This window comes from Gordionus sp. m RMFG-2023, chromosome 2 (assembly GCF_954871325.1).
Source record: "Gordionus sp. m RMFG-2023 chromosome 2, tfGorSpeb1-WG-v2, whole genome shotgun sequence".
Lineage (NCBI taxonomy): Eukaryota > Metazoa > Nematomorpha > Gordioida > Chordodea > Parachordodidae > Gordionus > Gordionus sp. m RMFG-2023.
In genome coordinates this window covers 29,434,043-29,453,520 of record NC_088776.1, presented here as the reverse complement: position 1 = coordinate 29,453,520, position 19,478 = coordinate 29,434,043, and the positions used below count along the sequence as shown (strand labels likewise).

Here is a 19,478-nt window from a genome sequence, read left to right as displayed (position 1 = left end):
ATGCGTAATTCTCGTGTATAAACTTTTTTTTTAAACTATGGGCGACTAAACAGCAGTTTTTGGACTGTTAGACATATTAAATTAAAAAGTTAGAGAGACGAAAAATATAAACGAAGACTCAAAGAGTTCTGAAGAAAAACGAAGTAGCCTCAACATCTAGAGTCAATTCCATATTCCAGAATTCTCTAAATCGAAAGTAACATTATATATAATTTAGAACTCATCTTTAAAGTAAAGAATATTATCGATCATAATAAAATTTAAAAAAAGATTTCTTACTAACATATATAAGTATGGATAAATTAAATAAATTAAAAAATTTCCATTAACTAATTTATTTAGATAGCATTATTTACATGGCTTTACTTGATCGTTTGGAAAAAACATTTAGGATATCTCTAGTATTTTTCTACATTGAAATAATTTTTTTACTTTAAAAAGAGACGGAGAAAGTATTATAGATTTTTCTATCAAATTAAAAAGTATTTGCTCACTATGTAATTTTAAATCGCCTGTTTTGAGATATTTTTCGTTGGAGGGCTACCCAAGTTGGATAAAGAGCTTCGGTCAAATTATACCAAGTATGTTTAACGATCGCGCTTTCTTCCTTTGAAAGGGAAACCCAGATAGAAGTTAAAAAATCATTAAACATAAGACAACAAAAGATTCCAAAAACATATTTTAGCAATAAAAGTTATAATAAGGGTAATAAATATAAAAATAACAATAATGCTAACAAATTCATTCAAAATAATTATAAATATAGGTTTAAATCTAACTAAAAAAGTCATATGATTTAGATGCGGCAAGGCAAACCATAGCAAAAGATTTTAGTACTCATCTACCATGGACACCTCGCCTGTCGTTTCCTATTAAAGCTACCATTGTAGCGAAGTTAAGTGGTTTGCAGTTCACAATGGAATTCGATACTGATGCTGCCTGCAGTATGATAGATGTAGTTTCCTGGAGACGTATTGCTAAACCAACAATATTACCTGCGTATTAACTACTGGGATATAATAATATCAAAATCGAAGTGTTGGGTAAAAATGTATAGTGAAGGTCGTAATAAATATTTCTAAATTTTTATCTATTTAGGTAATTAAAGAAGAGAATTCCCAAATTTTTGTAATTCATAATTCAGGAAGAGGTAAGGATAAATAATATAAATATCAACGCTCCCACTTTGAATGCTATTGCATCAAAATTTCCTCAAGTATTTTTTAAGAAATTAGGGGAAATAAAACTCCAACAAACAGTTATCCGTGTACAATCTAAAGCATTACCGTAGCTTTACCAGCAAGAAGAGTTCCATCTCCGCTGCGACAAACGGTTGAAACGAGTTGAACAGATTTTTAGACGAAGGCGTTATCGAAAAAATGGATACAACAACAATTCTAATCACTTAAGCTACCCCAATGGTTAATATCTTAAAGAAATCCGTGCCATGCGGATATGCGGAGATTTTCGTTTAACAATAAACAAATATTTATAGATAGCTATTAATAACCAACTTTCGTAGACCAGTAAATTATTTTCAACGATAGATTTAAAAGATGCATTATTACATTTCGGAGTTATTCCAAAATGTAGGGACCTTTTAGTAATTTTATGTCGGTTATTACCGATATCTAAAAATCTCTTTTGATATGACTAGCGCGCTCTGATAATATTTCAACTCTCTATGCAAAACCTATTAAAGAGAATTCTTATTGTTGGTGTATTTTTAGATGATGTAATAAGTATTATGAAGATTTGATAAGTCTGGAGACAACGACGAATATAAAATTAAAATTAGAGAAAAGAAAAGAAAAGAGTTATTTGTCTGGGTCATTTTATTGACGAATTCGGAATTCACCCTACAGAAGATAAGATTATTGCCATAAAAAATAGTAAAACACCATCAAATGTAAATGAATTACGTTCGTTTCTTGGGATGGTGAATTACCAGAATCGTATTAACAAAATGTGCATTCTATTTGTAAGTCTTTACATTGACTAACAAGTAAAAATGTTATTTGGTTTTAGTCAACCAGAGTTGTACATTTGCTCAAAATATAGATCTTTGAAGATCGTAAAATTTGAAGATCTTCTTTTTTTTTTAAATTTTGTGTAACGATCTTCAAAGATCTTCATGATATTTATTTTTTTACCACTTTATTAAAAGCCCAGATGTTTTTCAATTTTATTAATATAATATTTCTTTTATGTTTTATACCTCTCCTCCTGCCTTGATGAAAATTGAAAAACATCTGGGCTTTTAATAAAGGGGTAAAAAAATAAATATCATGAAGATCTTTGAAGATCGTTACACAAAATTTTTAAAAAATAAAAGATCTTCAAATTTTACGATCTTCAAAGATCTTGCTCAAATTTTTGAGCTAGATCTCGCTCAAAAATCTTCAAAGAAGATCTTTTGTACAACTCTATAGTCAACTCAAGAAAATGAAATATTTAACAATAATTCCTTCCGACGATAATCCTGTTGTGATTTTTTGTGATGTTCCAAAGATTCGGAGCTATTATTGTGCACCAATTTCTTACTGGCCAGGAGAAACCGATTGCGTACGCATCAAGGACACTTTCGGCGGCTTAAAAGTATTGCGCCATTATTGTTTTAAGAGGCTTCGGCGATCATGTTAGCCATCAAGATTCCATCAATTTAATGGAAGACATTTTATTATGGTTAAGTATCACACACCCATAAAATATATCTTAGGTTGTAAAAGAAACCTAAATTCCTTCCCCTTCTTTTCCCTTGTCCTTTTTCTTCCACTTTCCTTTTTCTTTTCCAGTTCTTTCTCTTTTCTCTTCCTTGTACATTTCCTTTTTCTTTTTCTTTTCCTTATCCTTCCCTTTCCTTTCCTTTCCTCTATTCTTTTTATTTTTCTTTTACTTTTCCTCTTTCTTTTCCATTACCTTTTTCTTTCTTTTATTATTCCTTCTCTTTTCCTTCCCCTTCTTTTCCCTTGTCCTTTTTCTTCCACTTTCCCTTTTCTTTTCCAGTCCTTTCTCTTTTCTTTTCCTTGTACATTTCCTTTTTCTTTTCCTTTTTCTTTTCCTTTTCCTTATCCTTTCCTCTATTCTTTTTACTTTCCCTCTTTCTTTTTCCATTACCTTTTTCATTCTTTACCATTTTCTTTTCTTTACCTATTTTTTTCCCTTCCCTTTTTAATTTCCTTTAGATTCCTTTTTGATTCTCTTTTTTTTAATTTCCCTTTTAATTTCTCTTATCATCTTTCCCTTTCTTATATTCCTGATTTTCCTGTTCTTTCCCTTAGCCTTTTTTCTTTTCTTTTCCTTTCCACTTTTCTTTTTTCCTTTACATATTTCTTTCCCTTTTTCTTTTCCCATTTCTTTTCTTTTCCTAACTTTTTTTATTCTTATATTCCTTCTCCCTTCGCTTCCCTCTTTTCTTTATCTTTACCTTCCTTTCCCTTTTAATTTCCCTCTTATTACCTTCCCCAATCTCCTCTTTTCCTTTCACTCCTCATTTCCCATTCATTTTTGCTTTTCCTTTCCATTCACCTTTTTTTCTCTTTCCCCTTTCTTCCCCTATACCTTTCATTTTTCCTTTACATATTTCTTTTCTTTTCGCTTTTTTTTTGCTTTTCCTTTTGCATTTTCTTTCCTTTTTCTTATCTTTATCCTTTTCTTTCCCTTCTCCTTTTTTTCTTGCCTTTAAAAATTCTAAATCTTGCTTATATCTTCTAATAATTTTAAGTGTTATTGAAAATAATAATAATAGATGATAGGAAGTAAACAATTGTATTCAAATTGAGTTTTTATTTTCCTTATTTTTAACGATTTTTAAAAACTCAATTTAAATACACGAATTTACGTCTTTAGCATCTATTAATATTATTAATTTCATATTTAATTAAAAAGTTTTCTTGGATATATAAGCAAGATTTTACTTTTTTCTTTGTTTTCAGCGATTTGGAAAGAAACCTTCTTTCTTTTCTCTCACGTTTCCCCTTTTCTCCATTCCCTCCTTTTTTTCCTTTTTTCTATTTCCTTTCCTTTTCTTTCGTTTATTCTCTTTCTTGCCCTTTCTCTTTCTCTTTCTCTTTCTCTTTCTCTTTCCCTTCTCCATTCCTCTTTACTTTCCATTAAATATTTTCTTTCATATTTGGAATTCCTTACACTTCACCTTTTCTTTCCCTTTCTCCTTTTTCACCCTTTCCTTCCCTTTTCCTTTTTCCTTCCCTTTCTTTTTCTCTTTTCCCTTTCCCATACTTTTATTTTTACATTTCCCCCTTTTTTCTTTTCCCTTCTTCTTTCCCTTTCCCGTTTCTTTTACCTTTTTCTTTTCATTTACTTCCTTTCCCCTCTTCTTTCTCATTTTCCTTTCCTTTATTTTTCTTTCACATTTTCTTTTCCTATCATTTTCTGTTCTTTCCATTTTCACTTTTTCTTTCCCCTTCCATTTCTTTCCAATTTCCTACCATTTTTATTTTCCTTTTGCTTTTCTTTTACCTTTCCCTTCTTTTTCCCTTTTCGTTTACCTATTTTCTTTCTATTTTTGTTCCCCTTTTCCCTTTTATTTTCTTCACCCCTTATTTCAGTTTCTTTACACTTTTTCTTTTCCTTTGCTATCCATCTTTTTCCATTCCTGGCTCTTTTTCTTTTCCCTTGCCTTGTAGCCCCATTTTCTTTCTTTTACCCTTTTCTTCCCCTTTCATTCTTTTCTTTTCTTATCTTTTTCTTCCCCCTTGTCATTCCCTTTTTTTCATTTTCCTTTCCCGTTTTTCCTTAATTTTTCCCCTTTTCTCTCTCCTTCATATTTCCTTCACCCCCCCCCCCCTTTCCAATTTCTTTCACTTCTCCTTCTTCTTTCTATTTTTATTTTTTTCTATCTTGACATTAGAGTTTTCATCCATAGAAAAAGTTTTATTCCAACTGATTCTGGCTTGCTATTTTCTTTCAAGCATAGGTAATTTCCTCTTAGTTTGATAAAAAAAAGGAGGTTCTATCAGAAAAGGAAAAAGATCCAATAAAAAAGGGAAAATTCCAATTCAAAAAAGGAAATTCGTTATTTTTTTAAATATTTAAAAAAACATAAATTCTTAAGAATTCTAAATTGTAAAGCTTGCCAAAATGGTCCTCCAGACAATATTCGACTTTATTCGCAATATACTTATTTTTTTGCATATGGCAAATATTTGTATAATTTTTATTTCTCATTGTTCCTGCTCAATAAAATTTGTTAATATACCATTTATATTATGGCAATACATAAATTAATAATATTTTTTTAGTATCTCTCCTCAATCTCATACCCATATTATATTTATATTTAAACTCTGAATCTTATGATTTGTGATCCTTCGCCATTTGTTATTCAGCACTATTTGTTGAGAATTTATGATTTCCAAGTATATTCTTTTACGGTCAAAAGCCTGGCTAGAGCGTAGCCCTAGTTGATAAATAAAGGAAAATCATGCGGTAATTTAACGTCTAAAAAATTTGCGTTGGGGAAGCAAATGCCTATTTTTTTAATGAATAAAGGCAAAAAATTTTTTATTATTTATCTTTTCTTTTTTAAAAATAAATAATTTCTTCTATGTCCTAAATATCAAAAATTGCATAAAAATAATCTCGCGCAATTTGCGCGAGTTTAACGAAAAAAAAAATATAAGCCATTTTAAATGGAAAATTATAATGTTGGCCTAAATGATTTTTTCGATTTTGCGCATATTACACGATTCTTACAAATTTTACGATTCGTAAAACTTTAATCTTTTTTTCTTTAAACTTTTGTAATTTGTGCGAAAAGATGGCGAATGAATCTAATTTGATGGAAAAAATAAGGCCTCATAGATTTTTTTGGTGTAATAGCGACCTCAAATATAGGGACACTGCAGCAAGTAAAATAAAATGGGAAGAGATAGGGAAGATATATGAATTAAACTATGAGCAAATAAAAAAAAAGTTCACAGCTATAAAGTCAAAATTTAATAAATATTATTCCCTTTCAAAAAAATCAGGTATGATATTATTAAATATATTATAATTTAATTTTATATAGGTTCTGGTGCTGCTATGATAAGCAGTAGGCACTTGAAATTTATAGAAGATTATTTTTGGCTAAAAGAAAATGTGGAAGATATTTGTAAGAATGCAGAGGCAAGTTTTAGTTTGGATCAAATATCTTCACATGTATTATAACATGAAATTATAATTATATAATAACAATATTTTAGGATTATGAACAAAATATCCAAGATGATGTGAATGTACAAACATCATCACAGGTATTATAACATGAAATTATAATTATATAATAACAATATTTTAGGATTATGAACAATATCCAAGATGTGGTGAATGTACAAACATCATCACAGGTATTATAACATGAAATGTATATAATGAACTATATATTAGGATTACGAGTTAAATACACATGATCTTTTAACTGATATTGTTAATCCTACTGATATGTATGAGAAAGAAATTTTAGAGGTTAAATTAATATTATGTATATATTATTAATACAATTCTTTTAATTAAGAAAATATTAATCCATGTAGCTCAAAGAGGAAGAATTTAGATACTCCTAAATCTAAAGCTAAAAAATCTAAGAAGTATGAAGATGAAAAAATGGAGATATTTAGGGGTACATTTATATATTTAATAATTATTAATTTTTAAAATAGGTTTTGCTGCCAAACATACATCCCAAGGAGATGATCCCCATAATATTATGGGTTTTTTCAAATCATATCAAGCTCAATTTAATATTATGACTGATAAAGAAATTTTTGATTTTAAATTAAAATTTATAACAACAATGTTAGTTTAGTTTATACTGTATTTTTTTAATTATTTTATACATTTTTATATCTTAATTTTTAATACCATAATATGTTAAACATATTTTGTATATTTATTTATAATAAAAATTATTGAAATTTAGTCATTTGTCTTACTCATTAAATTAATTAGAAATAACTTACTTATATAATGTAATCAAAACAACACTTTTTATTGAATATTTATAAATAAATTATATAACTTTGACAAATGAAAACATTCATAAGAGATATAAGGTTATGGGAATTAAGAAATATAAGATTATGGGAATCAAAAATTAATGTGTACAAAAATTTTACATATAATTATTTACAAATAAATTAAAAGTTTCTCTAATATTATTAGAGCTTTCAGTCCATCGCTGGAACTGAGATTGGGTAAAATTGAGTATTGGGTGTTGTTCATGATTTATATCTGTGCTATGATTTCCCTCAAGATCTATTATAATATTATGCAAAAGGCAGTCAGCCTTAACTATTTGTATAGTGTTTGTAATATTTGTTTCTGAAGGTTTGTAAAGATGTCTGAATTTGGCACTCATGATGCCAAAGCATCTCTCTATTGATACTCTGGCTTTTGATAATTTAGTATTGAAAGTTGATTTATTATCATTCAAATTAGTTTTGTAGAGTTTCATAATAAAATCCAATAGGGGATAAGCATCATCACCTACAAATACATAAGGTGCTATAATATCTGTAGATGGTAAAAAATTTGGATTGGGTATCTTGATAATTTTATTGATCATTCCTTCATAAAATAGGCTCTTTGAAAAGATACTTCTATCTGAGATAGACCCAGGAAAGCCAACTTCAATCAACATGAATCTAGAAAAAAATTAAAATTTCGAAAATATATAATTACCTAGCTTTATCATCTGAAATACCTTGAATGACAATGGAGTTGTATTTTTTATAATTATAAAATGTGGAACCACTTTTTTTAGGTTGTTTTATTTTAACATGTTTTCCATCAATAGATCCTATTATATGAGGAAAACCTGATTTCCTGAAATATTCTGCTGAAATATCAAGCATCTGTTCACCTGTTGGTAAACAGAGATGCTTGGGTTGAAGACCAATCCATATTAATCTACAAGTTGATGTAACTATTGTACTTACTGATGTTTTGCCAATCTTAGCATATAAAGCTATTTTTCTAAAGCTCATACCAGTTGTCAAATATCTATAAATATATAGATATTATATAAAAAAATAATCATCATACATGAGTGTTATATATAGTCTATGCTTCATACTGATAGAATTTTTATGTATAACTATAGTGGTGTCTAAAGATTCCAATTTTGTAAGAATGTAATTAAATGTTTCCACATGCATATGGAACATCTGACGAAATTTGTCAGGATATGAAGGAATACTATCAAATGTTCTAAAAATTCCTTGATCTCTAGAATTAATACATATAATATAAATCATATCATATATACCGTCCTTCTAAAAATCTATGCCTTCTTCTAGACTCAGTCGTATCTTCAAATAATATAAAATAGAGAAATAGTATATCATGCATATCAAACAATTTAAAATTGAAAATAAATGTATGATTCGGGACATGTTTCGTATCTCGCAAAACTCGCTAAAGTTGTGCATTTCGCAAAACTTTTGCGAAATTATTTTTTTGATTTAGGACACGGCCTAAAGCTATAATTAATTTAATATAAAAATATATTGGAGAATAATTATGTTTTTATTTAATAATTACTAATTAAATTTTTGTTTTATATTATAATATTATTAGAATAGAATGTTCTATATAATATTAATATATTACATTTCTCTTTAATTAATTTTTAAAATATTTAATTATTATTTGCCTGATATGATAAAGGTTTATATTAAAAGGAATAATTTTCCAGCAGCAAATTTAATTTTTATATTTTGTCTTGTATTTTAGGTATAATAATTGATATTTTCTTTAAAAAATTTTAATATTAATACATTATAAATATGTCTGATAATTTTATATTATTAAAAATTGATTAATATTTAGGTAAATAAATTGATTATTGAAATGGGAAGACCAAAATCAATTTTGCTAAAACTTAAAAAAGAAAACTAAACTTGCTTTCTTAATTATTCTATGGACATATATTAAAAAAATGAGTGGCTCACTAGTTAGGATTTCTAATTCTCTATATTGTGCGTCATGCCCCTTATTCCCAATTGAAAAATATATTTTGCCTTCTAGAGATAGTTTAACTTTTATTTTATTTTTTATATAACTTTAAACAATTTTTATATATTTTTATCTATTAACCAAATAATAACTTTTACTTTTGTAATTTATATTTTGATGAACAATTTAAAATGATGGTAAATTATTTGAAATAAAAGATTGAAACATGATTATAAAATGTAATCCAAAATTTCTCGTAATTTTTTTACTTATATTAAAATTCTATTCAGGAGCGTCGCTAGCCTTTAAAATCTCAGGGGGCACTAACTAAAAAAATTTTTATGGGGGGCTCCAATTTGTTGGCCTTAGGCCCGCTTTTGCACGGCCTTCGGCGGGATTTTATATTAATATATTATACTTTTTAAATTTGTTAACTCTGAACAATAATTCTGAATTTCATATTTTGTCATTTATTATATTATGCATACAAAATAAACTGCCATATAAATAATTAAAACAATACAAGACATTTCTAAAAATAATATTTTTTAATACAAAGTCTATTTATTACAGTATAAAATATTTTCGATCGCTGATATAAAAAAAAATTGCGTCTAAAGAAATACAAGTGATAAAAAAGATTAATTAATTCATACATATGCCTCAATTGATAATGCTTTTTAAACCAGGTAATGCAATAATATAATTCTTAGCAACTTACATTGAAAAAAGGTTATTAAACTAATATAACTTTCTGTTACAATTTTAGACAATGTTTAATAGAATGGACTAATAAGTAAAAATTTATAGGCCAAAACCAAATCAACATTTTTGAAGAAGAGAGTATAAACGACCAATCCAAATCATAAAACTATATGGTGATTAGAGCTTCCTTTTAGATAACATGATTGAAATGAGTATTCGAGAAAATTATTGTGAGATATTAAATTTTTAAAAGAGTATCTTCCATTTTAAATGATATATAAACGACTACACAGTTGACCATTATTGTTTATCTAAAATATATAATCATATGCTCTCAGCCGTTGTAGTAATAATCTTAAATTACAAAGTAACACAAATAATAGATGCTGGTTAATTTGCAGTAATAGCCATGACACTCACGATGTAAACTAATATCAGAATTTATTATGTTGGATAAATTGATAAAATAAAAACACTAAAAATCCTTGGAAGAAATAATTATGCAAATATTGAAGCCTGGAGTTATTTACACGGCAATGTCATATTAGAAATGAGATATTTTCTAACACTAAAAAAGGACTAGAATGATATGATGAAACAATTAAGATTTTTTATATAGTCGCACCACCTTGGTATATTATATCTTAAAATAATAGTAGTTTGTAAATCAAAAATATACTTGTATTAAAAATTTAACTCAAAATTGTTTTTCGAAAAAGAAAAAAATTGCTTTCCTAAAAACACATAAAAAAAGAGAAGAAACGACATCAAATTTATTACATCTATAGCAGGATGAATAATAAAATGTTTAAAATTGTTATTATATTATCAAAACCATTTATTAGTGAAATTTATTATAATATTAACTGTAATATATTATATAACTGTCAAATACGTCTATAAAAGTGGCATTTTATCTAATATTTTATAAACAACTGTATATAGTAGAGGATTATAAACTATATGTCTACTTACTTTTTATAAAGAAATCTCTTATACTAATTTGGACCTTGAAAATATTTTTTAAGAATAGGTATGATAATAAAATTTAAAAATAAATATACAGTTGATTAGTCATTTTGAATTCGGCTAATTATAATCTTAAATTTGTTAATTATCAAATTACATATGATTATAATTATCTATATTATAATTTTCCGATGTCCTCACTACGTCATCGCTACGTCATGTCATCGCTACGTCATGTCATCACTACATCATGTCATCGCTACGTCATGTCATCTCTACGTCATGTCTTTGTACGTCATGTCATCGGTACGTACTTATTTTTATTTTTATTTTTCTATTGATTTTATTTTATTTTTTTTATAGAAAATATTTTTAGACATGAAGCCCAATAAAATCTACCAAATGCAAAATAAATTATTCATCTATATATACTAAAAAGGCTTATACTTTTCATTTTAGAATACTTAGCTTATGATGGATGATATTCCCACTATTTCTAGAGAGGTTAACCTAATATTGACTCCTCTTCAGGTTTAATACATTAATATATTTTTTATTTATTTTTTTGTTTTTATTTTAGATAACAAGCCATGTCCCAACCTCACTTAATGATTGTACAGGTGGTATATTGACTCCTCATCAGGTTCAATGCATTTATTTTTTTTATTTATTCTTTTGTTTTTATTTTAGGTAACAAGCCATGTCCTAACCTCAGTTAATGATTGTACAGGTGGTGATTTATCCATCGTTAATAAAAGAAAAAGATGGCAGATCAATCAAAAAAAGAAACGCACTAGGGATAGCGAGGACCTACAAAATAGAACATTCTCTTATTTATCAAGTATAATTTTTCTCAAAATTATATTGGGATTTTTTAATGTTAAATGTTAATCTTATGTTATTATTTTTATAAAGTAAAATATTTTATCTGTAGAATAATTGGTAAATTAGAGATTTCCTCTTCATTAATTATAAATTTTGGGCTTGGTTTCAAAATTATTAGGGAAGGTGGGTTAGAGAAATTCTTTTTAAATATTAAGATCTTGGATGCTTTTTTCTTGAACCTATATTGGGATTTTTTAATGTTAAATGTTAGTCTTGGATGCTTGGATATTTTTTCCAGATATTGTAGGGTAGAACCAATATTAGGATTTTTTAATGTTAAATGTTAGTCTTATGTTATAAATTTAATATCTCTGGGCTTGATTTCAAAATTATTAGGGAAGGTGGGCTGAGAAAATCTTTTTAAATATTAAGATCTTGGATGCTTGGATATTTTATCCAGTTTAAACTATTGGGATTTTTATTATTAAATGTTCGTCTTGGATGCTTGGATATTTTTTCCAGATATTGTAGGGTAGAACCTATATTAGGATTTTTTAATGTTAAATGTTAGTCTTATGTTATAAATTTAATATCTCTGGGCTTGATTTCAAAATTATTAGGGAAGGTGGGCTTGAGAAAATCTTTTTAAATATTAAGATCTTGGATGCTTGGATCATTACATTTATCATGTTATTTTTTAACTTTTAGAATATCATAATAGACTTGATTAGTCCCCCAAAAATTTTATTTGATGATAGCCCTCCAACTTATTAGAAATATGCATCTAATATTGACCCTTCTACCGGTTTTACATTATTTTAATGTTTGTTTAATTTCAAAAATAGTATATTTATATTTTTGTCTGATTTCTTTATTTGTCTAGGCTAACCCTAATCCCTCACATTGCTACCAAGCATGATGAATCTTTTATTAAAGATAAGCAAAGAAAAAAATGGCGATTCAACAACCGCCTTACCCGTTCTAGGGCTACTGGTGGCCAAGATAATAAGGCACTGTGAACTCCTCTGGAGGTTTATTTTGTTTTTTATCTAATGTTTTATATCTATATGTTTATTTTATACACCCAGTTGCCTCCAAATGATATTTCTATCACCACTACCACAATCCCTATGCCACCTCTGCCTAATTTTTAACAAATAAAAGCATTTAATTCCACTATCATTTACCTCATTAGGAGTTATTATAAATAATACTTTATCCGATTCCCTGAGGAACTTTCATGAATATTTAGAGAGATGTTCAAACGTGAATGTGTAGTGCGGCCAATTTCATTAACATTATTAATGGGAAAATATGCGGTAGTTTTGTCATGGCCTTTACAACAATACTTACGACCGTTTTATGGTTGAGTTGACAATGTCGTTCATGATTCTATTTTAGAGGGGGATACCAAAACTGACACTTTGGCAGAAATATCATTTTGCGTTCTTCTTTTACCAGTAGCCCAGGGCCTCAGCTTTATCAGGACGGAATGGGTGTTGTACACTGCTTTGGTAATCCGTCATTATTCATTACTTTCACCTACAACCCTAAATGGGATGATATTATACATTAATTTTTCCTTCTGCAGACGACTGAAAGGATTTGCTCTTAATTTTACCAGACACACAGAGTAATAATTATTCCTCATCATTTTTAAAAAAAATTACCTAAATTTATATGGCAAGAAAAACAAATTTCTTAAAAAATATATAAATAAATTGCATATAAGTTTCATTAGTATTGAATGCCATTTTTATAATTTAAATAAATAGCATTTTTTTGTACTTAACAAAAGATATAGATAGCCCTTATCAAATTTTTTGATAAAAGGAGTTAACCCACTAATTGGTAAATCCGAGATTTCCCCTTCATGTGTTGATAAATTATTTAGAAATTTAACTATCTCCGGGTTTGGGAAATAGTTTTGAAACTTAATATGGGATGAACTGGGCTTGAAAAATATTCCTCAAGATTAATATTTGCTTGCACCTGACTTGGGAATATCTTATACAAATTATTATGGGCCGGGCTAGGAAAAAATTTTCAAAATTATTATGGGTTGAGCTAGGCTTGAGAAATTTTTTTATAAATTATAAGGTCTTGAACGCGTGGAAATTTTTTCCAAATATTATGAGCTTGGACCTGGCTTGATTTTTTAATGTTAAATGTTAGTTATGTAACCAGTAATATATTTACAAAGAATTTTGGTATTGGGTACAAGCTCATTTAAATATATTTTGACTCAAATAATAGTTTCCACTCTTAGTCCTAATGGGTTGGACTCAATGACATTGCTTGGACTTGACATAAATGGGGAGGGGGGGTTTAAAAATTATATAAATTGGATATGATTTTTAAATAAAAGATAACATCTTTCTTAAAAAAACGAATAAAATTCTCATTCTCCGTCATTTTTGACGGGCTATCTACTAGTTTAATTAAAGTTAATAATAATTTAATAAAAGTCAATTAAACTTCAACTGTTAAAGTTAAATAAATATTTAGTGAGTTATTGATATTATATTTTTAATACAGAATTTGATTGAAAGCTGACATAGTGAAAATATAATATATATGTATTAATCTAATCTAATAATTAAAATAGTATTCATTTAATAAAAATTTAAATAGTCTTATTAATTTATAAATAATTAAATCAAATCTGTATATTACTTAATGAAATTATAAAAGAAATCATTCAGGGGCAATCAAAAAAAATTTATATTTAGTTCAAGGGGATATTTTTTTTTCTCTTTAGCTTTCACCTTTTCTGGTGGTAAGCTCCTTCAACATCTCTCTCCATGTTATTCATACAATCTCTTTTATATAATTTATACTTCTTTATATTGGCTCTAACTTTATGGCCCCATTGAAGTTTTAGCCTTCCCCTTTTACCTTTTCCCATCACTTCCAAACTTTCAACTTTATTTCCTATGTAGTTCATAGGCCTTCTCATTGTGTTCCCATACCACCTAAATCTGTTTACCTTTAACTTAGTCTTAATGGGCACTATCTTTAAACTACTTAGTATTCTTGTACTGCGCACTTTATCATTTCTTGTTACCCCAGCAATCATCCTCAGCATTCTCATCTCCATAGTTTGTAGACTTCTTTCGTCTGATTCTTTGGTTGGCCATGTTTCCGAACTGTATAGAATAGTTGGTTGTACTAAGGAACTGTAAAATTTTTTGTGTGGGATTCTTTTGTCAAATAGCACTCCAGATAAAGATCTCCACTACTTTTGATTAATCTTACTCTTTATCTCTTTTTCTATTGTTCCATTTGTTTGTATAGTGGAGCCCAAATATTTGCAGCTTTCAATTGCCGTTATCTGTCATTCATTTATATCAATACTCTCTGTTTCATCTCCTCCTATCACCATATACTCCGTCTTTTCTCTATTTACTTTTAATCCGTGCTTTTCTAGGATATTTATCCAACTCACTAATCTTTCTTTCATTTCATCCTTCGATTCGGCAAGTATCACAATATCATCTGCAAATATCATATTCCAAGGGACTGTTTGAGGTATAGACTCTGCTAATACATCTATTACTGTAATGAAGAGAAGTGGGCTGAGAGCGACCCTTGATGAACTCATTCGGCTATTGTGGAGCCTGCTGAAATACCTGTTGTGCTATAGCCCATATACATATCCTGTATAATTCTTATATATTTTTCGGGAACCTTTTTGTGGCGTAGCGCCCACCATATAAGTTTTTTTGGGATTCTATCGAAGGCCTTTTCTAGATCGAGGAAAACCATGTGTAACTTTTTGTTCTTTTCCCTGTATTTTTCACTCATTTGCCTAATTGCGTGGATAGCATCGGTTGTTGATCTTCCAGGCATAAAGCCAAACTGAGTCTCTCTTATTTCGATTATATCTCTTAATTTTTTTTCTATTATTCTTTCTATTATTTTTTCTATTATTTTTTCTATTATTTTTTCTATTATTTTTTCTATTATTTTTTCTATTATTTTTTCTATTATTTTTTCTATTATTTTTTCGTATAGTTTTAGACAGTGTGACATTAGGTTTATGCCCCTGTAATTTTGACAATTGTGTGGATCCCCTTAATTTTTGAAGATAGGAACTAGATTGTTCTGCCTAAATATTTTATTGTACAGATTTGTGAAGAGATGTATTCCATCATCTCCTAGTTTGGAATATCGTCTGGACCCCTAGCTTTGTTGTTTTTCATATGCATAAGTTGTACAAGGTTTGACAAGGGGGTGTTCATCTAGATGTAGTATGTGGGGATTAAAGTTGAGAAGCTCCTGAAAATATTCCTTTCATCTATTCGTTATTTCTTTTTCGTTTATTATCAATTTCCCATCTTTATTTTTGATTACTTTCGAAGCTCCGTTTATATCCCTAGAGTTCTTTTCTCGCTTTGCCCTTCTTTGGTATGTAGATCTTCGTACATGTCATCGTAAGATTTGGCTCTAGCCACCGCCTTTGTAGCTATTCTCTTGGATTTTTTGTAATTTGTCTTGTCATCTGGGTTTTTGGATTTGTACCATATTTATATAGGGCTTTTTTCTCCTGTATAGTGGTTTGTACCTCTTCATTTCACCACCATAGTTATTTGAATGATTTGTTGCCTCCCCTTGTCAAGCCTAGTGTCGATTTGGCAGTGTCTATTAATCTGGATGAAAGGTCTGTCCACATTTTTTTCACTGACTAGTGAGGAATCTATTGTTTAAATGTTTGCATTGATTGCAAAGGCATCTGTCATTGTTTTTAATTTGCCCCATTTGATGCATGGTTCCAGTTTTATATTGTTTTGAGTGGATATATTTAAGATGTGTAAATCCATGATTAGTAGCTTGTGTTGTGCAGCGATATCTTCTCCTGGGATGACTTGGCAGTCTATTACATCTTTTAATCTTCTGCTAGAGATTAGCATGTAATCTATTTGTGTTTTCCTTGTACCACTTTCGTATGTTATTAAATGACTGTCTTTTTTCTTATAGTAGGTGTTAGTTAAGGCTAGGTCATAGGCTTGCGCAAATTTCATCTCCTTCATCATTTCTTTCTCCATATCCAAAACCACCATGATGCCTTTTGTAGCTATCTCTTGCTTTCCCCACATGTGCATTTAAGTCACCAACAATTATGACTAGGTCATCCTTAGGGATTTCCATTACAGCTTCATCAAGGATAGCTCTAAAGTCATCTTTCACTTTTTCCTTACAACCCGTTTGAGGAGCATATACTGATAGGATGTGTAGTATTGATTGACCAATGCAGAGTTTTATCTTCATTAGGGGATATTAAGGAACCATTAAAAAAAATTTTTTTGCTTCAGGGGGCTATTCAAAATTTTTAGGGGGTTCGAGCCCCTGCGCGCCCCCTAGTGACGTCACTCTATTGATATCTGTGCTGAACAAAATAAAAGATGAATCTTATTAACCCTCAAGATATTTTGTATATTTTATTGCAAATAAAGAAAATTGATTGCTTCCCTAGTAATTAACTTCACGTTTCGCCACTGATACCTAAATGTTAATTAAAGAAAACAACCTAAATTAAATTAATATATTTTTAATTTTACAAAAAAAACATGCTTACAAAATAATATTTTCATATTCATCATTAAAGAGCAATTTTTTTAATATATAAGTAAAGTTAAATCATATATTTATAATTTAAACGCAGTATACATTAGATTTAATATTAATTAAATTATTATAGCTTGTATTATACTTTATAAATGTCCGAGTTTTAAATTTATACACACATTCTCAAACTTATCAAATAGTTTTTTTTTTATCGCAATTGTCTCTGATTAATATAATGGCTTGCTTAACAATTAAAAGATCACTCGATTTAGATCATATACCAAATCATACGCAAAAAAGACAGCGGTGTAATCCTGCTATAATTACTCAACCTTCAAATTCTTCCCAATGCGAGAGCTATTTCGCCCAAATTATTCCTAAAATTACATCGGGTACTTATTTGATTATATATAATTTTAATGTGCTTATTGAAGAGGATATAGAAAAATCTGTCAAATTTTATTCGAAAAGGATACCCAAAAATATAAACACGGTTAAGAATGAGAATGACAACCATACTGAAGAAAAATTTCCTATTTCATTATTTTCACTTGAAAATATGAATCAACACAAGTTTTCTTTAAAAGTTTTTACTCTAATTTATAATTAAAACAGAAATCCTTTATTCACTCTGTCTGAAGTTAAATTTATTTGTGAAAAACTTATTAAAGAAAGAGAAGAAATAATTCGAGAAGAATATGATAAAATATTATATTCAAAGTTATCTGGTAATTAGTATTTTTAAATTAGTATTTAATTCGTTTTATAGAACAATATGAGGCCTTTGTGAAATTTAATACAGATTATCTACATAAAAAGCATTGTGATATTCCACTTAGTTGTAAGTTAATCAACATTATATACCTAGATTAATATTTTTTTATTATTTAGATGTGTCCTAAAAGTATGATGAGATTATGAAGAATATTAATATTAAATCCCCTACTTTATTTATATAATAATCTTTTAATGATATTGTTGCAAATCAAAATATTTTGCTTAAAGTTTATTTTTATTGATTTATAATATATTAAACAAATAAAATATTTTAATTATATTTATGCATTAAAATATCATTTTAACTTAAAAAATTTTAAAATATTTATTGAAGTAAAAAAAATCCTACCTAAATTTCTATTATTAACTAGTAGAGATCAGAGACCTTTATGTACGGAAATGACCACCCCCACCAGCTATGTCTGTGAAAGATGGATTAAATTTTGAAATTTTGCCAATGTTTCTATCAGGATATCAGCAGATTTGAGAGATATAAATAAAATTAAAATGCTTCATCTCCTTGCCAAATAAAATAAACATGAATACCACTTAACAGTTAACGCTTTTCTGATTCAATTTTTTTCATAGTAAGAAAAAATAAACAATTTAACCCTCCAATACTCTAGTGAAAAAAATGACGTTAATACTTGGGTGGGGTTTAATAGACCCCAATTTCAAATGTATATATCTAGTTATATTCATTATTTTCATTTGATATGATATAAAATAGATCTAACCTTAAGCTTGATAAAATATTTAAATATTTTTTCTTAAGCCTAGATTAAAGATGATGAGGATAATTATATTTTGTGTCAAAAATTTTTAAAAAAAGCTTACTTTTTTTAAATTTCAAATATAAAATTAAAAAAAATAACTTACCATCATATAATCATGATAATTCATAATATGGATCTTTATTCAATATAAAAAAAAATTACACTAATACATTCTAATATATAAGAAATATAAATATGCTAAATTTGACAGCAAAACATTTATTACATAAAATATTAATGTGTTCTAAACATAAATTTATTTTACATATTTGATAAAAATATTTCGTTTTTTTATAAGGAGTATAGTTTTATGCCATATTTTGATGGTTTATTTGGCATGTATTGCCTGAATGGGCATTTACCACCAAATGCTGGAAGCATTTCATCTAGGTAGTGTTGTTAATTGGTTGGTTGTATAAAACCAGACCCGGGGTTTGGGTCTAAAAATTTGACCAAACCAGCTCTGAGCACAGACCCGGGGTCCAGACCCGAGGTTCATATTATTTTTATATGTTAAATTTTTTATTCCGGAATCTAGACACGGGGTTTAGATAAATGTAAAGTAAGATAAAATAAATCTCATATCTAATCTTAAATTAAATTAATATTATTATACCTTCTAATCTAAATTAATAATTTATAGCTTTATTTTATTTTCATTTTTCTTACCATTTAAATATTTATAATTTTAGGTGCTTTTGATTGGAATTTGTTAAAACATTCACAACCCAGGTTTCGACCCCGGGTTCGGGCTCAGAGCAAGCCTGAGCATAAAATTTGGTCTTAAATTTTACGACCTAGCATAGCAAATTAAAACAACACTAAATGACTGACTGAGACTGACGCTTAACATAACATTTAAACTTAACCATATTAATATTATATATATTTAATATTTTA

The 19,478-nt window shown here is 28.0% G+C and overlaps 3 protein-coding genes across 4 annotated transcripts; 2 read left to right on the top strand and 1 right to left on the bottom strand.

Annotated features, from left to right (window-relative positions):
• The first annotated feature begins 5,716 nt into the window (after positions 1–5,716).
• LOC135924239 (uncharacterized) lies at positions 5,717–6,364 on the top strand. The gene is made up of 5 exons (XM_065459291.1): positions 5,717–5,729; positions 5,780–5,990; positions 6,032–6,162; positions 6,207–6,257; positions 6,302–6,364. The coding sequence occupies exons 2-5, from the start codon at positions 5,780–5,782 to the stop codon at positions 6,362–6,364; spliced, it is 456 nt and encodes a 151-aa protein (XP_065315363.1). The 5' UTR covers positions 5,717–5,729.
• A 701-nt stretch (positions 6,365–7,065) lies between these two features.
• LOC135924863 (uncharacterized) lies at positions 7,066–8,464 on the bottom strand. Its single transcript, XM_065459989.1, has 4 exons — positions 8,270–8,464; positions 8,047–8,229; positions 7,684–8,004; positions 7,066–7,646 (listed from the first exon to the last, which is right to left on the bottom strand). Exons 1-4 carry the CDS (start codon positions 8,350–8,352, stop codon positions 7,115–7,117), a joined length of 1,119 nt encoding a protein of 372 aa, XP_065316061.1. The 5' UTR covers positions 8,353–8,464; the 3' UTR covers positions 7,066–7,114.
• Positions 8,465–17,197: 8,733 nt separating this feature from the next.
• On the top strand, positions 17,198–18,082 carry LOC135924765 (akirin-2-like). Of its 2 annotated transcripts, none has more exons than XM_065459873.1 (5): positions 17,198–17,417; positions 17,469–17,598; positions 17,641–17,753; positions 17,795–17,866; positions 17,917–18,082. In XM_065459873.1, exons 1-5 carry the CDS (start codon positions 17,261–17,263, stop codon positions 17,925–17,927), a joined length of 483 nt encoding a protein of 160 aa, XP_065315945.1. In that variant the 5' UTR covers positions 17,198–17,260; the 3' UTR covers positions 17,928–18,082. The 2 variants fall into 2 exon arrangements, with proteins under 2 accessions (XP_065315945.1, XP_065315944.1); XM_065459872.1 differs by having other exon boundaries at positions 17,460–17,598.
• Positions 18,083–19,478: the final 1,396 nt, after the last annotated feature.